The sequence below is a fragment of the Triturus cristatus genome, chromosome 2_2 (assembly GCF_964204655.1).
Source record: "Triturus cristatus chromosome 2_2, aTriCri1.1, whole genome shotgun sequence".
Classification (NCBI taxonomy): domain Eukaryota; kingdom Metazoa; phylum Chordata; class Amphibia; order Caudata; family Salamandridae; genus Triturus; species Triturus cristatus.
In genome coordinates this window covers 976,361,478-976,374,029 of record NC_140582.1, presented here as the reverse complement: position 1 = coordinate 976,374,029, position 12,552 = coordinate 976,361,478, and the positions used below count along the sequence as shown (strand labels likewise).

Here is a 12,552-nt window from a genome sequence, read left to right as displayed (position 1 = left end):
AGCTTACAGTTCATTATATATCTATTTAATATTATGTATAATACATATGTATAATATGATATCCCTCAGGGTCAGCAGGTTCAGATACCCAGATATGTTGAGGAAGATAATTGCAAACTGTCTCAAGGATTTAATATCTTACAGAGCCTGGCGAGAGATCCTGATAAAATTTGGAGTGGTGGCAGCCTCAGTACATAAGAACTGATTCGCTCTTTTCACATCATACAGTTCCCACTTGTAGCACACTTAATTCAGCATCCTGATCTTTACCCTACACTCTGCCGATCAATACAGTAGTTCCATTAGCAGAATCCATTGTTTCCTTCCTATCATGCCCGTAGCATTCCACCTGTTTATTCGGACTTGTCATTTTCACTGAAATAGAGAAACATTCAGACTGCAGTTTCGGGAACATCATAGCGCAGTTCCAAGTTATTAGATCTGGTCACCCTCTTCTCATATGAACGTTGGAAATCATTCTATTATTTCTATTCTTAAGGGGGCGTGGCTACCATTGTGCCTCTGCATTAGCCACCTGGAGGCGAAAACATATACCCTAGACTCGAGCATACATCCACGCCATCTTCACATGCACAGGGCCAGCAGAGTCCAAGGTACACAAATGGTGCACTCCATCAAATCCCTATTTTACTTCTTTTCAGCTAGTGAGTAACTACTAAACATAGCATGCAGACACTACTTTGAATGTGGTACCACATTTTGCCTCAATACATCAGTACAACACCTCCACTATCGTATATGCACAGAGTGGGTGCAACCCTTAATGAATATGCTTAAAATGATGCATGCACATTCTGCCAATGCCAATCATGCATAGGTGCATGCAGTGCCAATTTATGGCACCTTTGGTGCAATCCATCAATAAACTGATGGAAAATGAAGTGAGGTCAAATGTTGTGTATATTTAAAAAACGACAGACTGTGATCAGATTTTCTTAACTGCCTGTGATACACATCTCTTTAGCCAACAGTGAAAGGTAATAATCATCTTTAAAAAATTGACTTATTTGCCACCATTTTTCTAAAAGATATTTTTAAATAGAGACAGAGAGAGAAAGCCTGAGGGAGAAAGAGAGGGGGGGAGAGGGGGAGAGGGAGAGGGAGAGAGAGAGAGAGAGAGAGAGAGAGAGAGAGAGAAGAGAGAGAGAGAGAGAGAGAGAGAGAGAGAGAGAGAGAGAGAGCTTCTCAACACCTTTTGGGCAGATAGCCTTGTCTGGTATGCTTCAAAAGTGTTGGAATATAGTAATGATGCCCCTTCAAAACGTCTGGAGTTTTGCTAAGTTTATGCCAAAATGTGCTGGAAAATCCATCATTTAGCCTGTTAGCTTAAAAGGTTTCCTCAGGGGAGATCTTGTGGACTCAACTAAAGGAGGTCAAACGAGTGTACCTAACTTTCTTGCTAAGTCGGTCAATTTTGAGAAAGGTATTTATACCACACCATTTTTAAAGTTAATCAGATGCCAGTTCAGGCATGATAACTAACTGAAAAGTTACCTTCATAAATAAAATGTTTATGAAGTTCACATACTTTCGATAAGAAAAGGTCACTGATGTGTGAAAAGTAGTCATATCCATGATGTGGTCCATTGTATTCTCACATTGAACAAGACATGAACTGAGGAAAATCCAAGCAAGAGCATGTATTGCTGCAGACATGGTTCTCAGGTGGATGACTAGTTCTTGTGCAGTTGGTCTGTTGAAATTCATTTCTCTGGCACATGGGGTCAGACAACAGCCATATTTCATCAGATTGGCTTGACTGAATGAATGGGTGCTTTCAGTGAAAAATTATTGAACTGATGAAAGCGATATGAGTGGGAGCATTTGCTATCAGAGGCTGAAGCCGGAAGTGACGTTTTCACATTGGTTTGGCAGGTGCTCCCTGTCTTTCATGAGTTGCTATGTCAATGGACCAGTGCTTCGCCGTTGGAACATATAATGTTAAATTCACTTAATTTGTTTCTTCTACTATCAATTTTTTATACTGCAGGAAACAGAGGATAAAACATGTAGTCTAAACTGAAACTTAAAATAGGTGCTAACGAACAGGTACCTAGCTCTTCTTGCGGGAAGATTGTAGAAGTAATTTGGAAGGAGATACAGTGGGGTATGTTACAAAGCTGACTTCAATAAATCTGCAATTTCTCGCTCATCAATGCTGTTAGAACTGGGGGTCTCTAGTTGGCTGAGTTAGGTACCTTAGGCCAAATAGGGACCCTTGCTTCCATGTCAGGGAAACGAAGGACACCTTTTCAGATAGCCCCTGCTCACCCCCTCGGTAGCTTGGCACGAGTTGCCAGGCTTATCTTCAAGGCAAGTGTGTAAAGTTTTTGCAACCATGCTCTCAGTAACCCAGTGATGACACCACAAATGGACTCCACACGAGTTTCATAAAAACAAGTATATATGTATATAAAAAGATATACGATGAGACCACACAATATTAATCCAACATATGCGGCCCCGGTACTGCCACTCCTCGGCAAGTACTGGCCGCGATACGAGCTGAAGAAGAGTCTCACGCTGCAGGAATAGTAGAGGCAGAGAGCGTCTCTCTCTGAGCCCGCACCCTGCCCCAGGTGGCGACAAACGTTGGTGGGTGGGGGGGGGGGGGTGCGACATCGCTCTCCTCTCCTGTTCTCGCGACTTGGGTCTCCGATGCAACTTGTGGATTCCAGGCAGTGGCGATAACGAAGATCTCAAGCTGCACAGGGCACATGCACACAGCGTCGCTGAGACTCCCTTGAGCTTCGGGTGTGCATGATCACAGGGCAATCCTCACGAAGGTCTCAGGCTGCAAGAAGCGCACGCACACAGAGTCGCTGAGACGCACTTGAGTTCCGGGTGCACACAATCACATGTCAATCCTCACGAAGGTCTCAGGCTGCAAGAAGCACACGCACACAGTGTCGCTGAGACTCACTTGGACTCCGGGTGTGCACGAAAACAGGGCAATCCTCACGAAGGTCTCAGGCTGCACAAAGCACACGCACACAGTGTCGCTGAGACTCACTTGGACTCGAGGTGCACACAATCACAGGGCAATTTTTAGGAGGGTCTCAGGCTGCACAAAGCACACGCACACAGCGTCGCTGAGACTCGCTTGGACCTCAGGTGCCCACGATCACACGACAATCCTCACGAAGGACTCAGGCTGCATGAAGCACACGCACACAGTGTCGTTGAGACTCGCTTGGACTCCAGGTGCACACGATCGCACGACAATCCTCACGACGGGCTCAGGCTGCACGAAGCACACGCACACAGCTTCCCTGAGACTCGCTTGGATTCCAGGTGCCCACGATCACAGGGCAATTCTTGCAAGGGGATCAGGCTGCAAAAAGCACATGCACACAGCGTCGCTAAGACACACTTGGAAACCTTTGTGTTCCTGAGTTTCCACAACAGGGAGCCAGCTCTCCTCAGGCGCTTGAGGACAAGTTACTTCAGGACACAGCACACAGCAAAGTCCTTTCAAGCAGGGGGACACAGCACACAGCAAAGTCCCTTAGCCTCTCCTTGGTTAAATCAGCAAACTGCAGGCCAGCCCCAGAACAAACAGCAAGGGTCAGTCCTTTCCTACAGTCTCTTCAGCTGTTTCTTCCTTGGCAGAGGTTCCTCTTGACCAAAGAATAGTTTCAATCCTTTACAGTCTTGAACAGTTCCATACCAAAGTCCAGGGGTTTCAGCTCTCATAGTTATACCCCTAAATGTCTTTGAAGTCTTTGTGTTCAGGGGGGCACTGATCCCTGTCCAAACCAGTTCTGGGTGTCTCCCTGCCAGTGACACCTTCTTCCTTTGATTGTGGGGGTCTGGATCCTTAATCACTCAGCAGGAGATGGAGCCATTGTTTTATGGCAGCAACCCATGCCTCTTCACCTCCAGGGGCTACTCCTCCCCCCTACACTCCAGATGCAGGTCAGCCTGTTGCTGTCTCACCTCCTCCCCTGGGTCAAGACATTTCCCAGATTCTATCACTTTCAGATCAAGACCATCAATCCACAACCAGGAAGAGACACACAGAAATATTAGAGCACAAAATCCCAGCCACTTCTAAAAGAGTGGTTTCTAAACACACAATGCAAAAACCACCTTCACAAAAAGATTTGTTATTGAATTGTGAGTTCAGGCACATTAAACTTCACCTCTCCATCTTAAGCCTTTGGGAAGATAGGCTGGACACATATTACACAGCCTCCCTTCTGTCCTATGGGCAAGATGGCCTTTCAACAGTGAAAAACGAAATGGAGAGTATTTCACTGTCAGGATATGGTACACACCTCAGTACATGTCCTACCTTTCACATACACTGCACCCTGCCCAGGGGGTACCTTGGAACTACCATAGGGGTGTCTGATGTGCATAGAATGGGAAGGGTAAGGCCTGGCAAGTGCGTGCACTTGTCAGGACAACATGGCAGTTTAACAAACTGCGCACAGGCACTGCAGTGGCAGGCCTGAGTTCTCTCTTTAAGGCTACTTGTGAGGGTGGCACAATTAGTGCTGCAGGCCCCCTAGTGAACACACCAATGCAATTGCCAATATTGGCACACGTGGCACTCATAGTGATTGTGAAACAAATAAACATCTATTTGTTTTACAATTACTATGAGTGCCACGTGTGATTGTGATGAATGAAGTGTGAATAAATATCAGTTTTGGCAATTGTATTGGTGTGTTCACTATAGCTTGGTCCAGCCTTAGTGATTATGGGCCCGAGCCCTTTATTGATTTGACGCAGGCCCACTAGTAGCATTTGCATTACCAGCCTTGGCACACATAGTGCACTTTACTAGGGAGTTTACTAGTAAGGCAAACATACCAATCATGGACAACCAATTACCATTACACTTTACACAGGGAGCACTTGCACTTTGACACTGATCAGCAGTGGCAAAGTGCCCAAAGCATCTGAGTTGGCAACACCATGTCAGAAAAAAGGTCCAGGGGGAAAGCAAAAGGTTTAGGGAACTTTAGCCAAAAAGGGCCAAGTCCAACAAATGCCAACTTCAAAATGAGGATATGATTGCATGAAGAGCCAGGCTAAAGATGCAGTGAACAACATTGGAATACAAAATGGCAATATGTTTACAATGTGTGTTAATGTGCAAGAATGCAAAGGCTTTGATGGTACTTTCGTACCTCAAGATATCGAGATTAGGGGTATGATATGAGGTATCAGCTAGCCAAGAGGTGAAAAATCTATTCTACGAGGGGGCATGGGCAGCCAAGATGGCCAAGCGGACCTAATCCGCCGAGGCTCTGCAGCAAAATATCGGAAAAGTCACACAATCAAGCAACCTGGAGGGAAATAATGCCCTACGGTTATTGATAAGAGCCCAGATGCACTGGGGAAAATAGAAAGCAGCCTGAGAGGAGCAACTGAGGAGCAGATGGCGATAGAATCACAACGGGTTCTCGAGCCCCACGGATAACGAGATGGCCTCGGTACAGGAAAAGACAGCAGAGAGCCAAAGAAGGCGAAACATCAGCACCTGAGCTCCTCCAACCGATATCAGCAAAGTTAAGAAAGAAGCGATGAGTGCGGGAGTCTCAGACCCAATGGATGCGTCAGTGAAGCAGACGCGATGCTGGAGGGAAGCACTGGCTCTATGCGACCCCAGGAACAGACAGGCATCAGCATTGAGGCCGTAGAGGTAATCAACCTACCGGCAGATAGTCATAGGTGTGCTGAAGTGGGAGAGCCCCAGGTCCATGGCAGGCCCCCGGGAAGACACGTGGCAACTGGCGTCTGACCCCAAGATTGCGGCCAGGTGAGACTCGAGCACGATAGCAGACACCGAAGAGCTGGTGGGCCGGTTAGAGAAGAGCGAGCAATACCATCAGCACAGAGAAATACAGGGGGGGGCTCCCCACCGGGCTCCACATATTTTTTGACAGCACTAACTCATGGATCCCCCATCCTGGGTGCCTGATCTTAACATGGCGCCTGGAGGCAGATCCTGAAGTAATCTATCTGGTGTCTGTGGCAAACCAGGGCTTGTGGGGGGTTACCGCCAATGGCAAACGGGTGGAGGTGGAAAGGACAGTAAACAACTGGATGCCCTAAGATAGCAGCAACAGTCTATACCAAACCACGTGCAATGGGAGAGAAGGGATTTGAGCGGGAGAGACTAGGCCACTGAGACTTATTAGGATATCCAGCCAGATCACAGCACATGATCTAGCACGGGTCGCCCCAGAGCCTGAGAACGGAGTCCTCCTGGAAAGTATGGGTTCACGGCAACCAGTATAAATCAAGGGAAACAATCATAGTGACACGCAGAAACCCCAAACGCATCGAATATGTCATAGAGCCAAGACTGGGTGGAGGCCTCTGAGGCGCGGATGACGCAGGGCCAGGGCAACCATCCCACTTGTGGAGGGTCCAGCCTACGACATGGCCCGCACTACTCCGGAGGGGATTCCCAGCAGGTACTGCAGACTCTATGCAACCCAAAAAGACCCAGACAAATAGAGTCTCTAGCTACTTCTCACCCACAGAGACGAGAGGGATGACTGCGGAAGGAGGATAGGAGGGAGGAATGGCCCTCACTAAAGAAGACCTGCTGGCCTCATTGAGAGACTTTAAGAAAGACCTTTGAGAAGAAATCAAAGCAGGCATGTCATGGAGGCCTTACGCTCTTACATCGAGGGCAAACTCACATCCCTGCAGCAGGATATTGACTCAGTAGGCACCCGCACTTTAGACGTAAAATCGAAGATACAGGAGCTGAAATGCAAAGCGGAGGAGGTGGAAAACACGACAAAAACGCTTCAGAAGCAATTACATGCCAATATACTAAAATGCGAGGACCTAGAGAACAGGTCTCGGGGGGACAATATACGACTACGGAATTTGGAGGATGGAGCAGAAGGAACGGACTTAGAGGCATTTATCCTAGGGCTGTTTGGAGAGGTTCTGGGCCCTGGAGGTATGACAATAAAAATAGATAGAGTCCACAGGGTGGGCCCTCCAATAGCAGTAGGAAATAGAAGACCGAGGGACATGCTGGCCAAGCTACACTCCTTCAAGATGAGGGAGGCAATTATCCAGGCGGCAATATTAAAGGAGGAGATGACCTTTCAGGCCTTCACGTGTTTCCTATTCAAAGATGTGGCGACACTGGCACGCAGCCAACAACTTCGTCCAGTCACAGAAAAACTGCGAAAGGATCATATAAAATACAGATGGACATACCCATTCGACGTTGCTTTTTCCATGCAAAATAAACATTATCACTTCACTTCCTATGCAGAAGTAGCCGAGCTCCTCGGCCTGCCACCCCTCGAGGAAAAGGGGCGATGAAAGGCCCTCCCGCAAAAGAGGAGGAAAATCCAGCAAGGAGAGCGGCAGAGATCGGTGGCAAACGCAGAAAAGATCTAAGACACAAAAGAGAAAATGACTTGGAGCAACGGAAGGTTGGTACATGGCATAAACAAAAGGGTGAATACTGAACATGTATTGAAGGAACGCTCTGCAAGGTTTAGGCCCGGCTAATAAGAAATGCCAAGAGGCTGGGACACAACTAGGTGCCACGGAAGTCTTGATGTCTAGAAGGTGTAATAAAAGTCATGTAGAGGGGAGACAAAGGAGTAATCGAAATTGATGGGGGGGCACCTATCCACCAACTCTCCTGAAGCAATCTAGTAGTAAGTGACTTGAATATAATATCTTAGACCTTGCCATGAGCGGGTATGGACCAATACATTCACAATAAGCGTACTACAATTTACATTCTTTGGATAAGTTGTAAGATGTTGGGTCAAGTCGACCCTCAATGTTCTGTTTTAAATTGTATTTGTTGTTTTAATTACGGGTGCACGGGGACTATCCTTTATCAAAGAAGCACACATGGAGGGGAGGGGCAGACTGGTGAGGGGATAAAGGGGACCGTTGGAGGAGTGGGGAGGGAAGACCACCGAAGTGCTAGGCAGGTAGCAGGATACCTGAAGCTAAACGATAATAGCTGAGTTAAAATGGTGCTCACACTATTTACGTGGATGTGAAAGGGCTTAATTCCCCCTCCAAACATCAAAAACTTTGAAAATTCCTCCTAGATCAAAGGCACGATGTCGTAGCATTACAGGAAATGCATATAAGAGCAGAAGAACACCTGCTGCTGAACAAGGCCTAACCCTTTGCTTATCGCTCATCAGCAACAACTAAACACAACGGGGTAGCTCTACTTTTCCAAAGCTCCCTGAAGTTTTCGCCAGAAGGAAGTAAATTGGATAAAGAGGGTAGGATAATCATGGCCAAGGGGCGGCTACACGGGCGCCTATGTACCTTTGCCTCCATCTATGCACTCAACACCAACCAAGCCACATTCATATCTACGGTCTTATCCTTCTTGGCAGGGCTTGCTTATGGGAACATTTTCCTACTGGGAGACTTCAACTTGACATGGGACGCAGGCCTTGATAGCACTCAGTCCCACAGGCCAGCATCAGGCATGTTCACCAAAGCCTTGAAAAAGGAGTTCTCATCTTTGGGCCTAATAGATATATGGTGCATGCTACACCCAACACAAAGGGACTACACCTTCTTTTCTCACACAAATAGGTCTTACTCAATGATTGACCATATGTTTGTGAGCAGAAACCTGACCCTAATACTTCAGGCTGCCTCCATACATCCCATCACTATGTCTGACCACGCCCCAGTGATACTGACACTAGCATGGGACGCTCCCCCCCCCCCAAATACAAACACTGTTTTTTTCCAGCAGCTATAACAAGGGATTGCCTACTGTGCAATGAATTGCGCAGGTCTATTAAGTCCTAGTTCCTTTTAAATGATCCTAAGGACACCTCCCACGCTATCAACCTGGATGCCTTTAAAGCAAAACACTCAGAGGCCAGTGTATAGCACTTAACGCGGAGTTGACTAGACGAAGGACCCAGGAGAGATAAGAGTTAGAGACAGAATTGAGAAAAGCAGAACAGGAACATAAGACGCATCCTATTCTGAGCCTACAGTGAAAAGTCACGGCCCTTAGGGTCAAACTGAAAGCCATACACAACAACAGGGCAGAACTCATACTCCTACGATTGAAACGCTCAACCTATGTAAAAGGAAATAAGGTAGAAACTCATTTAGCAAGGCAGCTAAGGCTCAAAAGGAAAAGAGATTATATAGGGGACATAAAGTTATCGGGGGGTCATGGCAACAACAGAACCTGAAAAAGCACAAGCTTTTGGTCAGTTCTATGACAACCTGTACAAGGCAGATAGCTATGGACAAACAGAGCAGACACGCTAATTGGGGGGAGGGAGGTGGAATTACCGAGGGTGTCAGCACTGCAGAATGAATAACTGGGGGAACCAGTAAGTGCAGAAGAGGTAAGCAAAGCTATAGACAATCTTAAATTGCATAAATCACCAGGCCCGACGGGCTGATGGCCCAGTTTTATAAAACGTTTGGGTCAGAAATAATCCCAAAGTCAGTGAATCACTAGAACTCATTTGCTGAGTCAGGGACAGCATGAAGGAATCAAGGGCTCTTTCCTTTTTTTAGTTCAAGCATTCAAGACCTCTTATATACACTTTAGTATGTACTTATATACTTTAGTATATACTCATATAAATGTGTTATTTTGTGGGCTCTGGAGATCAGCCTTAGGACTTGTCTGCTTCTGCTTAGGGACTTTTTTTCTGTTCAACTGCCTCTATTTACTGTCTTGATAGTAAACGACCAGCAGAGGTCAGTAAAATACCAGAATTGCTTTCTGCTGAGGGACTTTCTTTTTTTAATTTTTCTGGCAACTGCCTCTATTTAACTTTCTTGATAGAAAACGACCAGCAGAGGCCAGTAAAATACCAGAATCACTTTAGCATTCTCTAGATTCCAGTCCATAGAAATTGTCTTCCACCAGCACCCGTAGACAATAATATTTTTTTCAAATCTTGTATTTCCAGTGATGTGAACGCCGAAGGCCCTGATTTTATATTGAAAACCGAGCTTTGACTATACCATTATCCGCTGAAAGGCAATATTTCTCTCCATGTGTTCCCATACCTGGCGTATCATGCAGTTTGGTACTTACTTTCCCTCCATGTCAAAGAACAGTAGATGTTTCAGCACTCAGGCTAATGTGCAGCATAGCTAAATACATATACGGTCCCAAAGGCGACACCGATTGCATTGCAAATGCTTGTTTAAAAATGTATCACATTTGTGTAGCGCTTTATATCCTTGTGAGGAGCCAAAGTGCACTGATGGACAGGGGGCACACTATAACATAAGGAAGTGATTGGTTGGAAAGATATTGTATTTAAAATGTTGTCCAGGTGGGGAGCATTTTGGTGTTGGGCTAGTGTGAACAGAGCGGAGCCATTACCTTTAAACCTTTAAACGCCTGTACATGTGTTTTCTCCCTACCCTAAAGAAAATCCCGTTGAATATAAACAAGGCCCAACTAAGCCGCTAACATGCCCCTAAGTGAGGTGGCTAGAATATAAAAGATATTTTCGCAAATATGCTGCCTATGGTCCTAGCACAATGTTCAGTGAGGCCTTGTGAGCAGACCGCTATAAAAAGTTCTTCCACCCACCTACACACATAATATATGCAAAATATATGTTAGGACTGCTGATTTAAGTGCACCAGTGGTTCTTAACATCTTGCCTCCTGTGGACCCTATTGAATCATTCCTGGAATCCTGGGACCCCCTACTGAGTTGTTATTGGAAGCCGAGGCCCTCAGGTGTATGCAATTTCTCTGATTTGAAGCTCAAAACAGTACACAAAAACACAAAAATAAGTATACACCAGTTGCATTTTCAAATATTGCAGTATTATGTGTAATTCACAATCAACTATAGAAAATGTTTTCCAGTTTGAAAATTAGCTTCTTTATTTATATATAATTTATTAATTTTAATTTGAATATGATTTAATTTTGTACAATAATTGCGGACCGTCTGAGTAGGCCTTGCGGTCCTCAGACCACAGGTTAAGAACCACTGAACTACACCATTTCAGATATTAGAAGAAAGAAACCTCTGTCCCTTGAATGTGCAACTACTTCTGTCTCTATCATTTAATCGTGTTAAGATTCCACATGTTCTAACAGGATACGTTTTACATCAAAACAGGTAATAGTTCTGGCAACCGACCAATATGTCAACAAATCAAGGGGTTCCATGGACGACAGCGAACACAGACCCAGACCCAGTAGAAAACACTTATGTGCCAGGTAATACATGTCACTTATTATGCACCTGGAGAAACAAAACACCATAAAATGGAAATGCCTGGTCTTCCTGTAATTTGCATGTTGTATGTTATAATTGATGGGCAAACATTTCTCCGCAGACTGTGTATCAAACTCCTATGAGCATATCTCCAATGTAAATCCTGAAATGAGTGCATGCACTGCTGACCTTTGTAAATTGGAATGAGCCCCTAAAAACACTTTTTTTTAAAGGATAACCAAACTTTAAACTTGAAGAAAAACTTGCAGGATACCTTTAATGTAGCCCTTACCAGAAGAGATCCTATTGAGCAGTCACAGCCATGCCATGAACAATGAAATCTTATGCACAATTTGTAACAAATGAATCTAACCACCTCAGGTGAGTTCACAAGTACGACGCTGTGTATTATATGGTTCCTCATTAGGTGCAGTGGTGTTGAAATGATTTTCAGACTCGGGGTGATGCCATTAATCTTACCAGAAGTCATAGGGATTGTGAAAAATCCAAGCATCACACAAGTGTAGCAAAGGAGCCATGCACATTCAGCAAGAGAGTGGTATGGGTGTGGCATGTAACTGGTGGCACATTTTGGAGCACACTGTTGCAAATATGTTATTGAAGCACGGTGCGATAGCCCATTCTCCTTTACCGTCAGAACTTTTCCCATTGAAATGGCCATTAAATTTGCACAGGCATATATTTTTCACTGAAATCACAACAGATGCTTGAATTTATATAGTCTTTCCAAATGACTCTGTCATGTTAGGTTTATAGTGCTCCCTATAAATATAAGGTATCCAAAGGATTTTGGAGAAGACTCATCAACCACAACCTATTGTGGCATGCTTCATTATAGGCGTCTTCTCCACACCAGAGTAGGTGAATGCCACTCTGCCGTACTCAACCAAATTGAGAGTTCTTATATCATTGTTTTTCTGGACATAAGCAGGGGTCCAGTATTAACAATAGCTAAGGGTATACCCCATCATATATGTGTTATTAGAGGTTATCCTTGATGTGATTGAAAATTAGTCTAAGAGGGATTTTTGGTGAAGTACAATGATTCATCCTTCTTATCTCTTTGCCAACATGCTTTGACCGGTTTCATATGCGCATCTGGTCCATTGTCTTCTTCAGGGCCTAGCTATTCTCTGCCTACTTACTGCCTTCATGCCATGCAAATAAATGAGGTGAAAGGCTCTCATACCTGTCTTGTGTTGTCCTTTTTGCATACCCTACCAAAAAAGAGACAGGATTAATTAATTCAGCCAATTCAAGGAATTCAAGAAAAAACTACTGTGCTCAGTGATGTGTTTTTCTTATGCCAAACT

General features: G+C 45.0%; 1 protein-coding gene across 3 annotated transcripts in view; it reads left to right on the top strand.

The window, feature by feature from the left end:
• The window catches only part of LOC146863027 (uncharacterized), a 373,630-nt gene that overhangs the window by 80,115 nt on the left and 280,963 nt on the right, over nucleotides 1-12,552 (top strand). For all 3 annotated transcript variants that reach the window (XM_085642407.1, XM_085642405.1, XM_085642406.1), the window contains one exon: nucleotides 11,120-11,220. In XM_085642407.1, coding sequence (XP_085498533.1) covers nucleotides 11,145-11,220 — 76 coding nt within the window. In that variant the 5' untranslated portion in view covers nucleotides 11,120-11,144. The remainder of the gene's footprint in view (nucleotides 1-11,119; nucleotides 11,221-12,552) is intronic.